General features: G+C 39.4%; 7 protein-coding genes and 1 pseudogene across 9 annotated transcripts; 2 read left to right on the forward strand and 6 right to left on the reverse strand.

Moving 5' to 3' along the window:
- Positions 1-310: 310 nt before the first annotated feature.
- On the reverse strand, positions 311-1,396 carry LOC147939628 (uncharacterized). The gene is made up of 4 exons (XM_087463076.1): positions 1,366-1,396; positions 1,035-1,262; positions 806-993; positions 311-712 (listed from the first exon to the last, which is right to left on the reverse strand). Exons 1-4 carry the CDS (start codon positions 1,394-1,396, stop codon positions 311-313), a joined length of 849 nt encoding a protein of 282 aa, XP_087319202.1.
- A 3,704-nt stretch (positions 1,397-5,100) lies between these two features.
- On the forward strand, positions 5,101-8,709 carry LOC104705989 (uncharacterized). 2 transcript variants are annotated; one of them, XM_010422101.3, is made up of 8 exons: positions 5,101-5,649; positions 5,906-6,001; positions 6,276-6,386; positions 6,477-6,786; positions 7,076-7,166; positions 7,264-7,594; positions 7,763-7,911; positions 8,001-8,709. In XM_010422101.3, exons 1-8 carry the CDS (start codon positions 5,314-5,316, stop codon positions 8,515-8,517), a joined length of 1,941 nt encoding a protein of 646 aa, XP_010420403.1. In that variant the 5' UTR covers positions 5,101-5,313; the 3' UTR covers positions 8,518-8,709. The 2 variants fall into 2 exon arrangements, 1 of the variants encoding a protein (XP_010420403.1); XR_015564104.1 differs by having other exon boundaries at positions 5,108-5,649; positions 7,250-7,594.
- LOC104705988 (uncharacterized) lies at positions 7,917-9,292 on the reverse strand (annotated as a pseudogene). The gene is made up of 2 exons (XR_015564105.1): positions 8,307-9,292; positions 7,917-8,208 (listed from the first exon to the last, which is right to left on the reverse strand). The product of XR_015564105.1 is annotated as an uncharacterized LOC104705988 (transcript).
- Positions 9,293-9,470: 178 nt separating this feature from the next.
- Positions 9,471-10,123, forward strand: LOC104705987 (uncharacterized). Its single transcript, XM_010422099.3, has one exon. It carries the CDS (start codon positions 9,585-9,587, stop codon positions 9,888-9,890), a length of 306 nt encoding a protein of 101 aa, XP_010420401.1. The 5' UTR covers positions 9,471-9,584; the 3' UTR covers positions 9,891-10,123.
- Positions 10,124-10,216: 93 nt separating this feature from the next.
- On the reverse strand, positions 10,217-12,226 carry LOC104705990 (NADPH-dependent oxidoreductase 2-alkenal reductase). The gene is made up of 5 exons (XM_010422102.3): positions 11,712-12,226; positions 11,456-11,636; positions 11,090-11,256; positions 10,929-11,011; positions 10,217-10,833 (listed from the first exon to the last, which is right to left on the reverse strand). Exons 1-5 carry the CDS (start codon positions 11,940-11,942, stop codon positions 10,449-10,451), a joined length of 1,047 nt encoding a protein of 348 aa, XP_010420404.2. The 5' UTR covers positions 11,943-12,226; the 3' UTR covers positions 10,217-10,448.
- A 60-nt stretch (positions 12,227-12,286) lies between these two features.
- Positions 12,287-14,419, reverse strand: LOC104705991 (NADPH-dependent oxidoreductase 2-alkenal reductase). The gene is made up of 5 exons (XM_087462329.1): positions 14,059-14,419; positions 13,561-13,741; positions 13,158-13,324; positions 12,965-13,047; positions 12,287-12,815 (listed from the first exon to the last, which is right to left on the reverse strand). The coding sequence occupies exons 1-5, from the start codon at positions 14,125-14,127 to the stop codon at positions 12,437-12,439; spliced, it is 879 nt and encodes a 292-aa protein (XP_087318455.1). The 5' UTR covers positions 14,128-14,419; the 3' UTR covers positions 12,287-12,436.
- Positions 14,420-14,839: 420 nt separating this feature from the next.
- LOC104705992 (NADP-dependent alkenal double bond reductase P2) lies at positions 14,840-17,011 on the reverse strand. Its single transcript, XM_010422103.3, has 5 exons — positions 16,518-17,011; positions 16,132-16,312; positions 15,754-15,920; positions 15,574-15,656; positions 14,840-15,333 (listed from the first exon to the last, which is right to left on the reverse strand). Exons 1-5 carry the CDS (start codon positions 16,743-16,745, stop codon positions 14,955-14,957), a joined length of 1,038 nt encoding a protein of 345 aa, XP_010420405.1. The 5' UTR covers positions 16,746-17,011; the 3' UTR covers positions 14,840-14,954.
- Positions 17,012-18,108: 1,097 nt separating this feature from the next.
- Positions 18,109-20,587, reverse strand: LOC104705994 (NADPH-dependent oxidoreductase 2-alkenal reductase). The gene is made up of 5 exons (XM_010422104.3): positions 20,120-20,587; positions 19,505-19,685; positions 19,044-19,210; positions 18,853-18,935; positions 18,109-18,585 (listed from the first exon to the last, which is right to left on the reverse strand). Exons 1-5 carry the CDS (start codon positions 20,348-20,350, stop codon positions 18,207-18,209), a joined length of 1,041 nt encoding a protein of 346 aa, XP_010420406.1. The 5' UTR covers positions 20,351-20,587; the 3' UTR covers positions 18,109-18,206.
- Between the last annotated feature and the right edge of the window lie 245 nt (positions 20,588-20,832).

Raw genomic sequence — 20,832 nt, forward strand, 5'->3', positions numbered from 1 at the left:
GTTTTTTTTTTCCCAGCAGAGTATAAAAATTAGCTCAAACGAGCCAATTAGACGGAAAATTGTTCATATAGGTAATTGGAAGCGACTTCACTCTAGCTATATGCGCCAGCTTGTCCGCTCTACTATTTTGTGATCTGGGAATCTGAACAACAGAGAATGAAAGGAATTCATCCTTATCTTCTTCAATCGTGTCTAGATATGTCTTGAAAGCAGACCACTCGAAAGGCGAAGAAACCATCTTCACCAAATCAGAACAGTCTGTGAGAAAAACTACTTTCTCATTATCCGCACCAATCATATATCTCATTGCTCAGATTAGAGCTTCCACTTCTGCATGGAGAGGTGATAAGCTACAGCGGGAATTAGATGCACCCATAGCGGGAGATTCTCCCTCAGGAGAAATGCAATACCATCCTTTACCCATAAACTGGTCAGTCACCTTCCAAGATCCATCTACAAAGCATCGATGACTAGACCCATAACCGTGAACCGCGTCACAAGTCTGAGCCATAAACCTGGATAGGGGTCGAGAGTCACTTTGAGGGAAAGATCCTAGGGGTTCTTCCTGAGCTGAGGACCAAAGCTTTGATTCCTCTTCCGCTATCCGTAAGATTGCTACCGGATTGGAGTCCAAATTGCTAAATAATTTATCATTGCGAGCCTTCCAGATATACCATAAAATCCACGGAAACACTTCTACCGAAGGAATGTCCTGAAACCTCCAAAATAATGAGTCCATATTATCATAGGCAGAATTCGAGGGAAAGCAACCCGAAGATGTCGCGAAGTGGGACAAACCCCAAACCTGCCGAGCTGGAGGACATAAGAAGAGAGCATGGTTGACTGTCTCCTCCACCCCTCCACAAATCGCACATTCCATGTCACAACTTAGTCCACGACGTCGTCGATTAGCTGTTGTCGCCATACAACCGTAATAGCTTACCACAAAAAGTGTCTGAGCTTCGGTGGACACCGAATCTGCCAGGCAAATGCCTGTAGAGGAATAATAGTAGGGCCGGAAACAGGGGAATCACTCTCCAGTTTCTGGCGCAAATCTTGATATCCTGATTTAACAGTATAAACACCGGTTTTTGTCAAATGCCAACCCAAGCTATCCGGAGTAGTAAGATTGCCAAGGGGTAAAGCACATATAAGGGCTACATCCTCCGGCTCGAAAAAAGCCGAAAGCAACGCCAAGCTCCAGGATTGTGAAGTCCTGTCAATGAAAGTTTCAACTCTAAGCGTTGGATCGATTGGCGATCCTGAACGCAATGCTGGTCTCGGGGATTAAGCAGGAATCCAGGGGTTAGACCATACTGAAATGGAAGCCCCAGATCCGACCCGTTTAATGAGTCCTTTGTTCACCAGAGAGCGAGCAGAAATCATACTTCGCCATCCATAAGATGGAGAATAAGATTTAATTGGATCCAATGGATTAGAATGCCTATAATATCGTCCTTTGAAAACCTTTGCAAATAAAGAATCTCGGACATAAATCAACCGCCAAAGTTTCTTAGTCAGCAATGCGGTATTAAAATCATCCAGACACCTAAAGCCCAAGCCTCCCTCCCTTTTATTAACACACAACCTGTCCCAAGCGATCCAATGTAAACCCCGTGTTTCCCTTGAAGAACTCCACCAAAAGTTGGAGATTGCACTAGTAAGTTTTCGTGTAACAATTTTCGGGATTCAAAAACAAGACATAACAAAGGTAGGAACAGCGGTCGTAACCGATTTGATCATGACCTCTTTCCCTCCCCGAGACAGTAACCTAGTCGGCCACCCACCAGCTCGTTTTTCCAACCGATCCTGGATAAAGGAAAATATTTTGGTTTTCGACCCACCAAGACTTTCCGGGATTCCCAAGTATGAGCTCATACCACCCAAAGTGGTAATACCCAAAATGCCTTTTAAATCCTCATGTACATCCGCATCTATTGTATGTCCAAATTGAACCGAAGATTTCTGAAAGTTTATCCGCTGTCCAGAAATCCGTTCATATTGTCTCAGAATCCCCAAAATAACTTCACACTGCTCCTTCGTAAATCGACAGAAAAACAGACTGTCATCTGCAAACAATAAATGAGAGATCGTCGGACAAGCAATGGAGACCTTAATACCCGTAGTAAGTTTAGACATTTCCGCTTTTCGTAGATTTGCAATAAGAACCTCAGTACAAAGGATAAAAAGATAAGGTGACAAGGGGTCTCCCTGACGGAGCCCTCTAGATGGAATTATGGATCCTTGTGATTGACCATTTAATAGGACACTATATTCAACTGATGTCATGCACCACATGATCCAAGAAATCCATTTGTCACAAGAGCCAAATTTCCGCATCAAATGTTCAACAAAAGACCATTCTACCCGATCATAAGCCTTGCTCATATCTGTTTTGATTGCCATGAACTTACCCTTGCATGAAGGTTTGGTGCGGAGTCCGTGAAACATCTCCTGAGCAATCAAAATATTATCCGAGATCAAACGTCCTTCTACAAATGCCGATTGTGTTTCAGAAATCAATGCTGGCAAAAACTTACGTAGTCGTTGGCATAAGATCTTCGAAATAATCTTGTACCCAACATTACATAAACTAATTGGGCGCCATTCAGACATCCGGGTTGGTTTATCCACTTTTGGAATAAGACAAATATTTGTCCTATTTAGGCGTCTGTCAAAGCTATCATCCTGAAAGAAGGAATCTACTGAAAGCTTTAGATCAGCCTTAACCGTGTCCCAAGCACGCTGATAAAAATGGGCCGTCATACCGTCCGGTCCAAGATCTTTATTAGGATGCATCATAAACAGAGCCTCTTTGATTTCTTGTTCTGTGACTGGTTGAGTCAGTGTCTCATTAATCTCACCCGTGATAGACGTGCTTATTTCTCCCAACGATTCCTCAATATCTAAGGGATCTGTGGATGTGAAAACCTCTTGAAAATAAGAAACTGCAATATCCTGCACCTGAGTCTCCTCCGTGGTCCAACGCCCGGACTCATCATGCAGCCCGACAATACGATTTTTAGCTCTTCTTAATTTAGTCTGGGCATGAAAGTAACTTGTATTTCTGATACTAGTAGATCTCTTCATCCCGATAGGCTTCACGCAGCTTCCAATTAAATTCCGAAATAACCTCCACAGAAACAGAGTAATCCGCCTGGGCAGTTGCTAAGTGAGATTTTAAGTCCTCAATCGTTTCCCAGCCAAACGGGGCCTGCGCTTTCGGCCATCGGGAAATTGCTTGGCGACACTTTATTATTTTGTCCATTAAATTCCCAGTTACCCCTGTCTCCCCAGAGGCCCAACCCTCTGATATGACTCCAAAGAAGCCCTCTTTCTCAATCCATCGTCGGTCAAACCAAAAAACGCTCCTCCCTCGCCGGACTTTATCCTTTAGAGAAGCTAAAACCGGTTTATGGTCCGAGGCTATCATCGTAAATACTCTGTAAACGCATCCCTAAATAAGTCATGGAGCTTCTCATTGGCTAGAGCTCTGTCAAGACGACAACGAATTGGCTTCTTATCCCGCCAACCATGCCAAGACAAGCTATCTCCAACCGCAGGAAACTCTAGTAATCCACAATGTCGAATCATTGTGTTAAAACTCACAAAAGAAGATGCATGACGGAGCTTTCCGTCTCGCTTTTCGTGGTTTCCTTTTAACTCATTAAAATCACCTATAAGAAACCAAGGGGAATCTCGAGATAAGCCAATCCGTGTTAACCATTCCCACACAATATCTCGGTTCGTTGGAACCGGGTCACCATAAATAAAGGTAAAATAAATAACATGACCTTTATAAGTAAGTTTCAGATCAATCAAGCGATTTGACTCAAATAAAATAGAAACATCATAAATATTATTATAAAATAAGGCCAAACCGCCACTACATCCGATAGGATCAACCGTTTTTAAATCTGAAAAAACAAAATGACCAACAAAAGGCTCTAAGACAGATAAAGGTTGCCTAGTTTCAGATAAAAATAAAAAGTCAGGTCTATGCTTCCCCCACAAATCCCTAAGATACCCAATAGTTGCTTTATTCCCGAGTCCTTGACATCTCCAACTTAAAATCTTCATTTATCCATGGTTGATTTGGGTGGCTTTGCTCCACCAGTTGGGCCCTTCTCCTGTTCTTGGTTCCTCGGGTTTGCTCCTTCCCCAGCTTCTTTAGGGACAGGGCGTTTCCTTGGTGTTGTACGCAAGTACACACTCAACTTCCTGGAAGCAGCGCCTTTGAGAGCCAAAGGAGGCTTCACCTTGTTGGCCTTCTCCACTTGTAGAGCCACAACAAGAGCTGTACTTGTGTCGATTTTCATATCCATGGGACCATTCCCTGAATCTGCTGCCTCTCCCCCAATATTCGCAATGACCATGGCGGGATCCAAAGTAGGCTCTTCCACCGAATTATCCATGTATCCATCAGCCTGCTGCTCTGGATCACCAACCGTTTTGTCCTCAACCTCTGTCTCGGCCTCTTCCATCAACTGATCAGTGCTCTCTTCTGAAATTTTCCCTGCTGCTATCGAGTCTTGCGGAGCCATTATCGGACCTATCGCATTTGCCGGTACAAGAGTTTCACCATGGGTCACTTCGGTTGAAGCAGATTGCATAGCATCGGAGTCAGTGAACTGTGAAGCCAAACCAACATCCGGAAATGATGACCCTGCATCTACCAAAGTCACTTCTTTTTCCATACTAGAGTAATTCAAGTATGAGTTACTAAATTTAACATTTCCATTATAATATCTATTAAAAAAAAAATCAACTGCATGTATACTAATTCAGATTTTTTTTCTTAAATTCAATTTAAAGGTAGGCTAACAAGTTTTACATATACAAATAAATTTTATTAAATTAACTTACTATTATTTTTATTGATTAAGAATATAAATTCAAAATAAATATTTTCTAAAAATCGTATAAAATATATTGGAAAAATATAATTTTTTAGCATTAAAGATATATAAAAAAACAAACAAATTTATAATTGATGTTTGTAAAGAGGCCACAACGTACATCTTTCGAGAAACGATTCGGGTTTTCGGGTCAAATATCCAGATTATTTGGGTAAAACCGACCCGAGATCTAAAATCTTATGAAATTTGTTTTCCTTTGGGCAGAGTCCTAAAAAAACCCTAAACCCCAAACCCTGGGCAAAAAATCTACTCTGCCTCCATTTCTATGGCTTCGAATTTCTTGTTCATCAAGCCAATCTCTTCCTCTTAAATCCTCTTTTACTCCGGGAAGAAAGAACCCTAGTCTTTATTATTTCTCAATCCCCTTGTAGATTCGCTTTCGGGAACAAACAAAATGGCTCAGAAATGTGTGATGGGTGTAATCTCAGCCCTAGCTGCCTCCGCTTCTCTCGCGCCGTCTAAATTCGCCGCTGCTGATGGACCTTTCACCTTCTCTGGCTTCTCATCAACTTCTCCGTCTCCTTCGATTCCTCAGCAGCAAGGTTCTACTACTCCGCAGCCGGCTTCGGAATCTGGGAAAGAACCGTCTGTTGCCGGCGAAGAATCTGATGCTCCTCCACGGGTTCGAAACAATAATCCGAGAACGAGCTCGGCTGGGTTTGATCCTGAAGCGTTGGAGCGTGGAGCTAAGGCCTTGAAGGGGATTAACAACTCAGCTCATGCTAAAAAGGTCCTTAAGAAATAACCCAATGCTGTAATTTGTAGAGGGATATACTTAGATCTAACGAAAGATTCTCAAGTAGATAAGAGTTGTGTTTTATGGCTGAGGTAGTTTGTAATTTGTATGATGAAGCTTATGGAAGATAGGTTTGAGCTAAAGAGTTTTCTGTACTAGAATTCTGGGATGGATGTTAGAAAGTGTTGTCTTATGTGTTTGTCAGTTATGCTTTGGCCTTATCATTTGATGAATTTTTGGTTTACGGTAGGTATTTGAAAGTATCAAGACACAAGAAGAGACGAGGCAAGCTGAGTTTACTGCTAAGGCGCAAGAGTTTAAAGCTTTGCAATCCCAAGCTGAAGCTGTGAGTTCAACTTACTATATTTAAGTTAATTGTCAGTATATTTTGACTACATGGTTTGATTAGGTTGTACCTACTTAGGCTTTCTCTAGACGAATATATGTTCAAGTTACTATTAGAGTGTATATATAACTCTCTGGTTACCTACCAAAATTAACTTTGCAGCTGCTGCGTTGTAACCAAATCAATTGCTGTTACTGTTTGCTGCAGCACTCAATATTTTACTTTAAAGGTTCTTGGTAGCAAAGTTATGTTCCTGACATTTTCCATTTCGCAGGAGAGGCAAAGGGTGATATACGAGGAACAGAAGAAACTTGCTCAGCACCAAGCACAAACAAAATCACAGATGGCTCGCTATGAAGATGAGCTAGCAAGAAAAAGGATGCAGGCATGCGATTTTACATATACTTTTTATTTATTATTTAACAATTAGAACTCCTATTATTTCTAACAACTTATGACGTGTGTCTTGTTACAGGCTGAGAATGAGGCCCAGAGAACAAGAAATCAAGAACTTGTGAAAATGCAAGAAGAATCAGCAATTAGGCGGGAAGTAGCTCGACGAGCTACTGAGGAGGAGATTCAAGCACAGAGACGACAAACAGAGAGGGAGAAAGCTGAGATTGAACGTGAGACAATCAGGGTCAAAGCAATGGCAGAAGCTGAAGGGAGAGCCCGTGAATCGAAGCTTTCTGAAGATGTAAACAGGAGAATGCTTGTTGATCGTGCAAATGCAGAAAGAGAGAAATGGGTTTCTGCCATAAATACTACCTTCGATCATATTGGAGGTCTGACATCAGTGACAAATATTATCTCTCTATCGTTTTTATTATTTTTTTATGGAAACTTCTCTTTGGCAGTTTTACCTTAGCGTTTTGACTGATTAATTAACTACTCACTACATCAAATATTAGAGTCTAATAGGTAAAATGTGAGTCAAATGGACGTGTGACCTTCTCCATCTATAGGTGTTTTTTTTTTTTTTTTCATTCTTTTGGGCTGTCTTTGGATGTCCTAAGCAAAAACTTTTATGATTACCTTTTTCAATAAATGGTTGACTCTTTTTCCACTTCCTAGGGGGCTTGCGTACCATTCTAACGGATCAAAATAAGCTGGTTGTTGCTGTTGGAGGTCTCACCGCTCTTGCAGCTGGGATCTACACAACGAGGTAAATATACTAAAAATGGTACAAAAAATGCCAGCCATGATTTCTTCTTGTCGATAATGGTTGAGAACTTAGTCATCATATAGACTGCTTGTTGCAGAGAAGGTGCCAAGGTTATCTGGAGCTACGTTGATAGAATATTAGGACAACCTTCTCTAATTAGAGAATCATCGAGAGGAAAGTACCCTTGGTCTGGTTCGGTTATTCGTGCCTTTTCCACGTTGCGGGGTGGTGCTAAGGAGTCTACATCCAAAAGTGGAGAGGGGTTTGGTGATGTTATTCTGCATCAATCTCTTCAGAAGAGAATCGAACAGCTAGCTAATGCAACTGCCAACACAAAAGCCCACCAAGCACCTTTCCGAAATATGCTTTTCTACGGTCCACCAGGAACAGGGAAGACAATGGCTGCGCGAGAACTGGCTCGTAAATCTGTATGTGTTCTCTCAGTTTCTAATGCTTATAATTGTTTTATCAGCATTGAGAATAGATGCATTCTTCAAATTGAGATCTTAGTTTTAGGTTACTCATGGGCATTAAAATTGCAGAATCTTAGGCTTGTTACTTAGATAATTACTCTTCCTTGATTTGGTATCTTTCAGGGTCTAGATTATGCGTTGATGACGGGTGGAGATGTTGCTCCACTAGGAGCTCAGGCTGTTACAAAGATACACCAACTGTTTGACTGGTCCAAAAAATCTAAGAGAGGCTTGTTGCTCTTCATCGATGAAGCCGATGCATTTCTGTGCGAGTAAGTCCCAAATCTGATGCTGATGATAATTCATCTTTAAAGCATGGGCTGTAGTTATTAATGTGTTTATTTGATTGCAAAATTTATAGGCGGAACAAAACATACATGAGCGAAGCCCAAAGGAGTGCACTAAATGCACTTCTCTTCCGCACGGGTGACCAGTCCAAAGATATAGTCCTAGCGCTTGCCACAAACAGACCTGGTGATCTAGACTCTGCAGTGTCTGACCGTATCGATGAGACTCTTGAGTTTCCCTTGCCTGGAGAAGAAGAGCGCTACAAGCTTCTAAACCTCTACCTAGACAAGTACATATCTAAGGTTAATCTAAAAAAACCGGGTTTGCTCCAAAGCCTTTTCAAAAAAGAGCAGCAGAAGATTGAGATAAAAGGCATTACCGAGGATCTCCTGAAGGAAGCTGCCGCCAAAACAAAAGGGTTTTCGGGTAGAGAAATCGCGAAATTGATGGCGAGCGTTCAAGCTGCTGTTTATGGAAGCGCAGACTGCTTATTGGATGCAGAGCGTTTCAGAGAGGTCATTGATTACAAAGTCGCGGAGCATCAACAGAGAAAAAAACTAGCTGGAAACGATACAGGTAGCAAGAAATGAAATCATATAAACTTATCATGAACACAGGTGTCTACATATGTAGATTTGAACAAGTCGAAACTCAATACCCTGACCATTATTCTCAGAAGGGTTTAGGCAAAAAAAGCTTTTCTAGTTTTCCAAATTGTTTCTCCCTGTGATTCTAAAGGGTGAGATTTTGATGACTGCTTTAGATTCTTTTCTTCTTGGCCATTACAATCTTGAGTTGATCTCTTATCATATCACTCTTTGGAAAACGAGGCAATACCGGTCTTTTTGTGGGACATTTCCCAGTTCTGACCATCATAGCTTTTAACCTCAACGTGATCCAGTGTCCCCGACTTGACACACTTTACCGTGACAGCTACCCCATCGGGGTTAGACCTGGTGATGTAAAACGAAGTGATCCCACAGACCTTGCAGAAAGTATGCTTGGCCGTGTGAGTCCCAAAAGTGTAAGTAGTAATGAAGTCACTGGAATCATCAAGAAGCTCAAAGTTGCTTGAAGGAACAATGAAATGAACATTGCCTCTCATAGAACAATCTGTGCAGTTGCAGCTCCAAGCCACTACACTCGTCGACGCTCTTGACTCTCCATTTGATTTTTCCACAATGGCACCCACCTTCATGAAGTGTCAATTCTGATTCCATGCCTAATTATTGCTGAATCTACAATCAGATTCCCATAAGCGAAAATATATTGATAGTACCTGATGAGTAAAAACCAAAACCCGATCTGCAAAATCTGATCTAAAGAAACGAGAAATTGTCACAGATTCGATAACCAGATTTTGTGAAACACCAGCACTTGCAACACGTTGTTCGATGAAAATGTGCCTACCAAAGTGATAAGAGTCAGCGAAAGAGCAGAAGAACAAAACTAACTGGGTCTAAAATGGGCTTTAGTGGGCCTCTAGGAGCTTTGATTAGGCCTTAACTTTTTTTATTTTGTAATAAAAATTTCTAAAGAGGTGGTGGTGACAGACACTACGACCTAATTCACACTATCTAGATCACATCTGTTGATCCAGCTGAAGCTGAAATTGAGAGATTTCTCAGGGCAATTGAATTGGGTGATCCAAAACAAAATGGCAAGTGAAGAAGCGAAGGATCCATGGAAAGGAGAAGAGTGGGGGATTGAGAATGAGAATGAGAAGAAGAAGAAACCAAATGGTGGTGGTGTGAAAACGGTGACGAGAGCGAGAAAACAAATGCCGAGAGGACTTGAAGAGAAATACGAAGCTTACTTCCTCCCGAGAAAGCCATGGCCGAGAGCTCTTGCCTACTACGGAAGTTTCATCCTTGGTGGGATCGGTGCTGGTATGGTTATTGAAGCTTGGATCAACAAAAAAGTCAAAGAAGATGGAGGAGTCATTTGGGAATTCGACAAATAAGAATGTAAGGAACAGTGAGAGTATTTGTTTGACTCTCTATATATCAGAAATGGATTGAACAAAAACGCAAAAACACAGACGCGTTCCAAATGTTTTCTGATTTTTTGCCGTTTGGTTTGTTGTTGTTACGAAACTCTGCGTTTTCTTTTGTATTATTGGTTTGGCCAACCAAGCGTGTGTCAGGCAAGTTTGTTTATATTGAAAAAAAAATGCATTTAAGGTGTTCGACGAAATGCTTCCGGTTACAATTCGATAAATTAGGCTTACATCATCACGTTAACCACTTCACGTCTGAATGAGTTGTTCATTCCGTAACAAAAACCATATAACACAAGTGTATTTATTTCATAATTTGGCCAACATTATTACATAATGACAATTCGAAGTTTCAAACCATGATCTCTTGATGCAGAAGAAATGAACACGATGAACTAAAAGGCCACACCACCACTAATGTCCTTTGTAAACACTTCACTAATACATATACTTCAAAAGACTAATCCAGGCTTTGGACACAACAGTTGACACCATCAGTAACGGAACAAACTCTCATTTTTCTCATTCAAGATCACGAGAAACCACGACAAGTTGTTTCCCAACGTTTTTACCGTGAAAGAGTCCAACGAGAGCAGCAGGAGCACTCTCTAACCCATCAGCAACATCTTCCACATACGTTATCTTCCCTTCTCTTATATACGGAACCACAAACTCCAAGAATTCTGAGTACTTGTGGAAGTAATCAAAACAGTTAAACCCTTCAATACGGATTCGTTTGTATGTGATGAGCGAGAGGCCATATACGCCTTCCGGATTCTGTAGATTGTACTGCGAGATCATCCCACATGCAGCTATACGTCCGTGTGGTCTCATGTTTAGGATCACTGCGTCCAGCATTTTGCCTCCAACGTTCTCAAAGTATATGTCAATGCCTTGAGGGAAACACCTAGAAGAAGAGAGAATCTTTTAATAGGTTTAGTTGACATACTAAAATGCGATTAGTTCGATCTTATTTTGTGGATGTAACAAATCTTTACTTACCTCTTTAAGGCAGCAACTAGATTATGCTCTTCCTTGTAGTTGAATGCATCATCGAATCCGAACTTGTTCTTGAGGAGATCAACCTAAAGAAGCTCAACAAAAATCAAGGGACTGGATTTGTTAATCCGATCAAGAAATGGATTTAAATCAAGAGGTTATACCTTTTCTTTGCTACCGGCACTTCCAACAACATAACAACCCATCATCTTAGCAAATTGTCCAACAAGCTGACCAACCGCACCAGATGCAGCTGACACAAACACGGTCTCTCCTTTCTTAGGAGCACAGATCTCATAAAAACCAACATATGCAGTCATACCAGGCATACCTGTCAGGAACAGAGGAACGTGAATAATTACAACGATGGTATTGGAGGTTAGTATAGATGTTTCAAACTAATGATACTTTCAATTACGATCAACACTCTAACCACCATGATTATCTAGTTATAAAACTTTTTTGAGTTACAATTCATTCAACCAAATATAGATTGTTAGCAAACATAGAGAAAGTGGAATTAACAATACCAAGAAGTCCGGTGTAGTAAGATAAGGGAAAATTGGTATGATGGATCTTGAAGTGAAGATTAGGAATTGGGGTAATAACACTGTACTCTTCCCATCCAACTGCTCCCCAGAGTAAGTCACCTTCTCTGTAATCAGGGTGCCCTGAATCTATCACTTTAGACACTCCAAGTCCTGAGATAGGCTGCACAAACACAACACAACATAAGTTCACTTAAACTGTATGTAGTTATAACTAACTAGTGGTAGTGCTTTTTACCATGCCGGGAGTGAAGGACTGAGCTGTAGCAGGGCTCAAAGGATCAGGCTTTCTCATACGATTTCTCATGTAAGGATCGCAAGACAAGTAGAGATTCTTCACCAAAGCCGTCATAGATCCCTTCGGCACCCTAAGATCGACGTTGGTGGATGTGATTACAAGGTCGGATTCGTTTGCGAAACCGGTAACGTAATCACGTAATAAGACTTGCTTGTTGATCACCGTCGCCATTTTTTTTGGTTGGGAATATGTTTTATTTTTGGTTCCTAAAAACGTCTTTATTTCTCACTACTTATATAAGCTCTAATGCTCTACAGAGTACAGACTCTACAGTTAGTGCGGTTATTAAAGCCACAAGTTGTGGAGATAGTCTTTTTATTTGTCGTCAGGTCAGGAGTAAACTTTTTCGTATAGACATGTTTTGCTATCTGGTGGCAATGCAAAACTAATGAAGCCAAACTTAGCTGTATATAGGCATGATTTCTTGCGCTATTATGTGCGATGCAAACAATGTGGGAGATTAACTCTCTCCCTTGCTATATCTAAACCAACAATCAAATCCAAACGCAAAGAAGAACCTAATGCGGAATTTTTATATTATTTTAAAACTAGAAACAAATGACATGAATTTCGATTCAAAACCATAAAAATTATTATCCATAGAACAAAAGCCACCCACACAAACTCTGGTTGGATTTAAGTATAGTTAAGTTTTAAATTTACTTTCACTCACGAGCAACAACGACAACTTGTTTCCCAACATTCTTACCATGGAAGAGTCCCACAAGAGCTTCAGGACCTTTCTCGAGCCCATCAGCTACATCTTCTACGTACGTGATCTTCCCTTCTTTTATGTGTGGAAGCACAAACTCCAGGAACTTCGAGTATTTGTCATAGAAATCAGACACTACAAAGCCTTGAATGCGGATTCGTTTGTAGATTATGTTGGATAGGTTGTGTACACCTTCCTGGTTCTCAAGATTGTACTGTGAGATCATTCCGCAGACAGCGATACGCCCTTTCACGTTCATGTTCAAGAGCACTGCATCCAGCATTTTGCCGCCTACGTTCTGAAAGTATATGTCGATGCCTTTGGGAAAACACCTAGATATATCAATCAATGAAGATAATGTCATTTTCCCACGTAGAATGATCATACTTACTTCTATATATCCATTTCTCTCCTTTTGCGAATTGCCGCTTTATTCAGCAACTGATAACAGTTACAGATATCAAAATAAGTGGTAACCAACCTTTTCAGGACAGCACTAAGGTCTGGTTCTTCCTTGTAGTTAAATGCCTCATCAAACCCAAACTTGGTCTTGAGCAGATCAACCTAACAAAGCCCCAAAAGTAAGTAATTCAAAGGGCTAGCTAATCATTCTCTTGTAGGGGAATCAAGAAACATTAGGATACAAAATATGGAAATGATGATCAGTTTTTCACCTTTTCTTTGCTACCCGCGCTTCCAACAACATAACAGCCCATCATCTTAGCAAATTGTCCCACAAGCTGACCAACCGCACCAGAAGCAGCTGAGACATAAACTGTCTCTCCTTTCTTTGGAGAACAGATTTCATAAAAGCCAACATATGCGGTCATACCAGGCATACCTACCAGGACCAGACAAAACCCATCAAGGAAAAATAAATATCAAACATAAATCAACAAACCAAACAGTTTAAAGTCTATAGTCTTCTCGATTGAAGTTTAAATATCGACAAAGTATAATTGCATACTCCTACATGGTTGTAACATTCAACTTCATGATCTGTCTAAGCTAAGTTACCAAGTGATTCCACGTTCCCACTTCAATAACAAGAAGCAAATTAAGCCGGGATAAACATACCGAGAAGTCCAGTGTAGTAAGATAATGGAACATCGGTATGTTGGATCTTGAAATGCACGTGAGTCATTGGAGTGATAACACTGTACTCCTCCCATCCAACAAATCCCCAAAGTAAGTCTCCTTTATTGTAATCCGGATGCCCAGATTCGATCACTCTAGACACTCCATACCCATTGATTGGCTGCACCAGAAAACACAAATTGAACAACAAGTCAAGAGATAGCAAAAAGTCAAACCCATAGAGAGACACAGTTTCATCTCAATGTCTTCAAGAACACCAAATTGTCAAGTATATTATTATAGTTAATAATAAGATAAATACTTCTCTGTTCACGAAATAAAATATTTATATTTATATCCAAATTAAGAGAATTCACATAAATAATCTCAAGGAAAACATGCAAAGCTTAGCAAACAAAGTAAACATTATCATCCGATTCGCATCTTCACCGGAGATTTGCATATAATCTAAAAGTAGAGTCTCTCGTCAATGGGTACCTGACCGGGAGCGTAAGCTTGAGCAAGAGCAGCAGAGGAGGGATCAGGTTTCCCCATACGGATACGCATGACAAGAAGAGATTCTTCACCAGGACCGAGTTAGAACCTTCTGGAACACTAGTTTCGACGGTGGTGGTAGTGAAATCGAAATCAGATTCCTTACGGAAACCACTCACGTAGTCTTTGAATATCACTTGCTTGTTCGTCGCCGTCATCGTTAGTTAATTCTTTCTCCGATTTGAACTTCTGGACTTGGATAAATTTGTTACATTGGACTCTCGGGGACGCGGCTGGTTTTTTTTTTATAGTGACCACTGACCACAAGATCATGATATCAAAATATGACGTCACTGCCTATGTCACATTTGTTCACAATTTGGATCTTTTAATTAAGGCGTAATTTGCGTTTTTTTGTGTCTTTCAGACTTGTTTCCTTTTAATCAGACGACAAAAAAAAAAAAAAAATGAAGGCGTAATTTTGTCGACACCTTCTAATTTCCATTTTGAATCTTTGATGTTATATCTCATCGTTTTCACATTTATTATGCTAACTTCTGATCTCTTGTAATCGACCATCACAAAATCTGAGTGATTTCTTCAAACGTAACATACTAACATTGTAATGGTCGTCAATCCAGCCTTGCTTTGCTTTGATCCTCATAATCTTCTTTTGGTTACTAAAATATTGAACACATTGTGTTCAAACTCGGTCGACACCCTCTTTTGATGAACATGCATGTCACATAGAATATGATTCGAACCGACAACAAACGAACTGATATTATATTAAAATGTACTTCATTATTACTATTATTATTATTATTATTCATAAACCATACAAATTACACACCCTTGTCGGATAAATATAAACATTACTCCCAATCTCCCATATAGTTTTACTCACGAGCAACAACCACAACTTGTTTTCCAACGTTCTTACCATGGAAGAGTCCCACTAGAGCTTCAGGACCTTTCTCCAATCCATCAGCTACATCTTCAACGTACGTGATCTTTCCTTCTTTAATGTGAGGAAGCACAAACTCCAAGAACTTTGAGTATTTGTCATAGAAATCAAACACTGCAAAGCCTTGAATGCGGATTCGTTTGTAGATTATGTTGGATAGGTTGTGTACACCTTCCTGGTTCTCAAGATTGTACTGTGAGATCATTCCACAGACAGCGATACGTCCGTGCACGTTCATGTTTAAGAGCACTGCGTCTAGCATTTTGCCTCCTACGTTCTCAAAGTATATGTCAATGCCCTTAGGGAAACACCTGGAAAAAGAAAAAAAGGAGGATATCTCTTAGATTAGTCAAAAAGCAGTTGATTGTAATTCGGACTTTCATTGGTTTCCAATACATTAAGGTTGTTTTCCATGTAGAATCATGGTGTTCATGCTTTCATACAATGTCTCTGGTTTATACTTTAGTTGTGAAATGCCGCTTTATACTGCAACAGATCCTAACCAGGCAGTTATACACATGAAAAAGCTTTGAAATAAGTGGTTACTGAACCTTTTCAGGGCGGCACTAAGGTCTGGTTCTTCCTTGTAGTTAAATGCATCATCAAACCCAAACTTGGTCTTTAGGAGATCAACCTAACAAATCCCGGAAAAAAAAAGAAGAAGTTAGAGGGTAAATCATCCCTTTGAAGGAGAACCAAGAAACATAAGGAAATGATGATCAGTTTCTCACCTTTTCTTTGCTACCGGCGCTTCCAACAACATAACAGCCCATCATCTTAGCAAATTGACCCACAAGCTGACCAACCGCACCAGATGCAGCTGAGACATAAACTGTCTCTCCTTCTTTAGGAGAACAGATTTCATAAAACCCAGCATAAGCAGTCATACCAGGCATACCTGTCATGACCGGGGAAAAAAAAAAACGACCCATCAAAAACAGATCAACAAACCAAACTGTTGAAACTCTAGTCTTCTACTAATTCCAGTCCTACGTTTTCAAACAACGTTTTTAATCCACAAAACTACTTATCCAACTTCCTGAATCCTGTATAAAACAAGCACTTTTATCTTAAAATTGAAACAAGGAACAAGGCAGAGATAAACATACCGAGAAGTCCAGTGTAGTAAGATAATGGAACATCAGTATGTTGGATCTTGAAATGCATGTGAGGAGCTGGAGTGATAACACTGTACTCCTCCCATCCAACAATACCCCAAAGTAAATCATCTTTTTTGTAATCTGGATGTCCAGATTCGATCACTCTAGACACTCCATACCCATAGATTGGCTGCACACAAAACAAAAACAAAAAATTGGAACAAAAATCAGAATCTTCAAGAATACTAATCTGAAGTTCATATAAACTTGTCTTTCTAGCTTAATCATATGGATTCGAATTATTGTAAACAGTATCAGCCAGATTTCGAATTTCACCGGAGATTTGCATACACAAATCGGAGAATAAAAAAGTGAAAATTCTCGTGGAATCGTACCTGGCCGAGAGCGTAGGCTTGAGCAAGAGCAGTGGAGGGTTTAGGTTTGCCCATGCGAGTACGCATGTAAGGATCGCACGACAAGTAGAGATTCTTGACGAGAACAGAGTTAGTACCTTCGGGAACCCTAAGTTCGACGGTGGAGGTAGTGAAATCGAAATCGGATTCCTTTGGGAAACCACTCACGTAGTCTCTCAATGTCACCTGCTTGTTGTTCGTCGCCGTCATCGTTTCGTTTCGTTAGTTAAATTCTTCTTCTCTGAGTTGAATAATTTTGTTACGTCTTCTTTCTTCTTCCCTGCTTGGACTGTCCATGGATGCGCCTGCTTTTTTATAGTGCGCCTCTCTCTCTCTCTCTCATTCTCTTATATCAAGTATGACGTCACTGCTTATGTTTTTTTATTCATCACATATTGTTCGCAATTTGGATATTTTCTCTTTCGTGCGTTTATTTGTCCATTTCACAAGAGTTCGTGTTTGTGCATTACTAATGTAAAAACTTATTCGAATTTGGACTGTTTTGTTTAATACTGGTGTGAACCTTCGAAACGTGACACTGAGGTCAAACACGGTGAATATCCGCGTTTGTAACTTTTAATCGGCTTGTTAAATTTGGGTAATTTTAATTGGCATTCTTTTTAGTAGTTGTATACTTTTTTATCATATCACTTAGAAAAATCTCTTTTTATAAACTGAATTTAGTTTTGTGGATGAAAATTAAAAGCAAAACGAAAGCATTCATAAAGAAAATCATAATATTTTGGAAAAAACAAAAAATATAGTCCATATCATTGGTTTAACAAAAAAAAAATGTCACTCACCGATTGGGACATGCGACTAGAAAAGACGAGAACCTTCGGAACATCATTATACATTTTTTTTTTTTTTTTGAAGTTTAATTTTCGTTTTTTAATATTCTAAATTTAATAATAGTGTTAGTTCATAATTTATTACAAAGATTTTTTAAAACATGAATTTTCGTACATGTGTTTTGCTCGAGCGTTAGAGAGCCTCTCAAGTAACATTTCTTCATAACCTAATGGTGTATGTGAGAGATTCCATCTTGAGCGCGGCAGATTTGTGATTATACTTGGAGACATGCTTATCTCTGAACCTACACTATTTATTTTCCTCACATATTTACATTAGGAATCAAAGTCATGTAAAGCAATGAACAAACCTATTTTTATTAAGAGATTTGACTTTAATTTCCTCAAGAGTGAGTCCCTTTGTCTTTGCCTCTTTGGCACAATGGAGAATGTGAAGACCAGCGACAAAACACGTATCACACCAAACCCACAAAGCAGTATCTTAGCTCCCAAATCAGAGCCATGTGATTGTGACTATCTGTGAGTACGATGTTCTCTAATAAAAAAGGAAAAGAAATTGCACAAATTAAATAGCAACACTAACTGTATTCGCTAATGTATTAACACACATACTTGGTAACATAACCTATTACAAGAGCTACAAAACATTGGTTTGTAACTTCGTATCAGGCATTTTTTGGATTTGTGGGAGGCGTTGGGGATTGTTTCTTACATTTGATGAACAAGTCACATAGAATAGGATTCCAAACCAAAAAAAAAAATGATAAATTTACTTCAATTACTGATATTTATAAACCAAAAACTCACACTTGGGTTCGAACACCCATACAAATTTTTGTTGGGTAAATATACAAGTAAATCAGTCGTGAGCAATAACAACAACTTGTTTCCCAACGTTTTTACCATGGAAAAGTCCCACAAGAGCTTCAGGAGCTTTCTCAAGACCATCAACTACATCTTCCACGTACGTTATCTTCCCTTCTTTAATGCACGGAAGCACAAACTCCAAGAACTTTGAGTATTTGTCGTAAAAATCAAGAACTACAAAGCCTTGAATGCGGATTCGTTTGTAGATTATGTTGGATAGGTTGTGTACACCTTCTTGGTTTTCAAGATTGTATTGTGAGATCATTCCACAGACAGCGATACGCCCGAGTGGGTTCATGTTTAAGAGCACCGCATCCAGCATCTTGCCTCCTACGTTCTCAAAATATATGTCGATGCCTGTGGGAAAACACCTGGAAAAGAAAAGAAGAGAATCTCTCTTAGCTTAGTAAAAAAGCAATTGATAAGATAAATTGTTTTCTGGTTTTTTAGCTCGATATAGTTTCGGTGTTAATCATTCTCTTGAAGGGTATTAAGTGGGTTTACACGTAGAATCATGGTGTTAAAGCTATTATCCATTTTTCTTGTTTCTACTTTAGCTGTTAATTACGTTTTATCATGCAAAACCAATCCTAACAATTATAGACACACAAAGGCTTAGATTTAAGTAGTTACTGAACCTTTTCAGGGCAGCACTAAGGTCTTCTTCTTCCTTGTAGTTAAATGCATCATCAAACCCAAACTTGGTTTTGAGCAGATCAACCTAACAAATCCCCAAAAAAAAAAGTAAAAGGGCTAATCATTCTCTTGAAGGATAACCAAGAGATATATAAAGAAACAAAAAATATGGAAATGATATTCAGTTTCTGACCTTTTCTGTAGTACCGGCGCTTCCAACAACATAACAACCCATCATCTTAGCAAATTGCCCAACAAGCTGACCAACTGCACCCGACGCAGCTGAGACATAAACTGTCTCTCCTTCCTTTGGAGAACAGACTTCATAAAACCCAGCATAAGCAGTCATACCAGGCATACCTGTCAGGAACAGACAAAACCCATCAGGAGTGAAATTATTAAACACAAACAGAGCAAACTGTTGAAACTCTAGTCTTCTAGATTGATGTTTAAAAGTTGACATAACTAATTCCATTCCTATATATGTTTCAAAACAACGCTTTTAAGGTTTATCAGACATCCACAGACTATTATTATTATACATGGTTAATTATGACATTCAACTTCATAACCTCTGTATCAAGAAGAACTATTTTCTACAGTTACCAAGTGGTTCCTTACAAAAACCAGGAGCAAAAGCCAAGATAAACATACCTAGAAGTCCAGTGTAGTAAGATAATGGAACATCAGTATGTTGAATCTTAAAATGCATGTGAGTCATTGGAGTGATGACACTGTGCTCTTCCCATCCAACAATACCCCAAAGTAAATCACCTTTTTTGTAATCTGGATGCCCAGATTCTATCACTCTAGACACTCCATACCCAAATATTGGCTGCACACAAACAAAAAACAAAACACAATTTAATAACAGTCAACACGAGAGATATACAAATTCTTCAACAGAGTCTTCAAGAACACCAATCTAAAAGATAAGACCGTTTCTATATAACATACAGTTATATAGTTTATTAACTAAAACAAGATGCATCCAGATAAGTTACAGAAACGATCCAACACACACAAAACAAAAAACAGAACCGTTGGTTGGTCAAATTATATTATAACAAATAAAATATTAATATTAACAAATTATAAATCCAAAAGAAGAGGAAAGAAAATCATATAATAATAATCTCACCGACCTCGAATCAAATCATGCAAACCAAACGAAACCAAATAAGAACAATATAATCATCGGATACTAATTTGACCGGAGATCTGAATATATATATATATAGTCGGAGGGAGAGTCTGGTCGATGGGTACCTGACCGGGAGCGTAAGCTTGAGCGAGAGCAGCAGTTGAGGGATCAGGTTTGCTCATACGAATACGCATGTAAGGATCGCATGACAAGTAGAGATTCTTAACCAGAACCGAGTTAGAACCTCCCGGAACCTTAAATTCGACGGTGGCTGTAGTGAGATCGAAATCGGATTCCTTAGGAAAACCGCTAACGTATTCTTTCAATACCACTTGCTTGTTCGCCGCCGTCGACATCTCCGATATGATTTTATTTCTCCGGTCGAGTACAATAATAATTGGCTAACTTCTTCTTTCCGAGCCTGCTTTTTATAGTGTTGGCCTCTCTCTCTGTCGCTCGTCTTGTAGCTGTTGTTGTTACATAAAATTATGTTTTTCAACTATGACGTCACTGCTTATATATATGGGCTCTTCAGTCAATATGTTCACAATTTGGATCCTTTCACATTTTTCGTTCTTTTTCACATTTGTTTTGTTTTTTTTTTTTCAATGTGAGAATTTAATTTTATTCCATAATTTTGTATTTTTGTATTTTATTTTCTAGGATTCTTTATAATGTTGCCAATAGGAGCCATTAAATTTGAAAAGGAAGAAAAAGGATTTTACATGCCAAGATATTTTTTTCCGGTTTCGTAAAACTTAAGCGGACTAAACCAACCGAAAAAGGCCAAAAATACGTAACGTTTGTGCCTTTGTGGTCAAACACAGTCACTATCCTC

Source organism: Camelina sativa, chromosome 8, assembly GCF_030686135.1.
Source record: "Camelina sativa cultivar CO46 ecotype springtype chromosome 8, ASM3068613v1".
NCBI lineage: Eukaryota > Viridiplantae > Streptophyta > Magnoliopsida > Brassicales > Brassicaceae > Camelina > Camelina sativa.

Coding starts and splice junctions, on each gene's coding strand:
- LOC104705989 (XM_010422101.3), top strand. CDS start 5,314: ATGGCTCAGAAATGTGTGATGGGTGTAATCTCAGCCCTAGCTGCCTCC. Junction 6,002..6,275: donor TGCAATCCCAAGCTGAAGCT/GTGAGTTCAACT, acceptor TCCATTTCGCAG/GAGAGGCAAAGGGTGATATA. Junction 6,387..6,476: donor TAGCAAGAAAAAGGATGCAG/GCATGCGATTTT, acceptor GTCTTGTTACAG/GCTGAGAATGAGGCCCAGAG.
- LOC104705990 (XM_010422102.3), bottom strand. CDS start 11,942: ATGGCGACGGTGATCAACAAGCAAGTCTTATTACGTGATTACGTTACC. Junction 11,637..11,711: donor AGTCCTTCACTCCCGGCATG/GTAAAAAGCACT, acceptor GTGTTTGTGCAG/CCTATCTCAGGACTTGGAGT. Junction 11,012..11,089: donor GTGCCGGTAGCAAAGAAAAG/GTATAACCTCTT, acceptor GAGCTTCTTTAG/GTTGATCTCCTCAAGAACAA.
- LOC104705994 (XM_010422104.3), bottom strand. CDS start 20,350: ATGTCGACGGCGGCGAACAAGCAAGTGGTATTGAAAGAATACGTTAGC. Junction 19,211..19,504: donor TTACTACACTGGACTTCTAG/GTATGTTTATCT, acceptor TGTTCCTGACAG/GTATGCCTGGTATGACTGCT. Junction 18,586..18,852: donor CTTAGTGCTGCCCTGAAAAG/GTTCAGTAACTA, acceptor TTTCTTTTCCAG/GTGTTTTCCCACAGGCATCG.
- LOC104705992 (XM_010422103.3), bottom strand. CDS start 16,745: ATGACGGCGACGAACAACAAGCAGGTGACATTGAGAGACTACGTGAGT. Junction 16,313..16,517: donor AAGCCTACGCTCTCGGCCAG/GTACGATTCCAC, acceptor TTTTGTGTGCAG/CCAATCTATGGGTATGGAGT. Junction 15,657..15,753: donor GCGCCGGTAGCAAAGAAAAG/GTGAGAAACTGA, acceptor GGGATTTGTTAG/GTTGATCTCCTAAAGACCAA.
- LOC104705991 (XM_087462329.1), bottom strand. CDS start 14,127: ATGCGTATCCGTATGGGGAAACCTGATCCCTCCTCTGCTGCTCTTGCT. Junction 13,048..13,157: donor GCGCGGGTAGCAAAGAAAAG/GTGAAAAACTGA, acceptor GGGCTTTGTTAG/GTTGATCTGCTCAAGACCAA. Junction 12,816..12,964: donor CTTAGTGCTGTCCTGAAAAG/GTTGGTTACCAC, acceptor TGATATATCTAG/GTGTTTTCCCAAAGGCATCG.
- LOC147939628 (XM_087463076.1), bottom strand. CDS start 1,396: ATGGCGAAGTATGATTTCTGCTCGCTCTCTG. Junction 1,263..1,365: donor TGATTTCTGCTCGCTCTCTG/GTGAACAAAGGA, acceptor CATTGCGTTCAG/GATCGCCAATCGATCCAACG. Junction 994..1,034: donor TTTGCGCCAGAAACTGGAGA/GTGATTCCCCTG, acceptor ATTCCTCTACAG/GCATTTGCCTGGCAGATTCG.
- LOC104705987 (XM_010422099.3), top strand. CDS start 9,585: ATGGCAAGTGAAGAAGCGAAGGATCCATGGAAAGGAGAAGAGTGGGGG.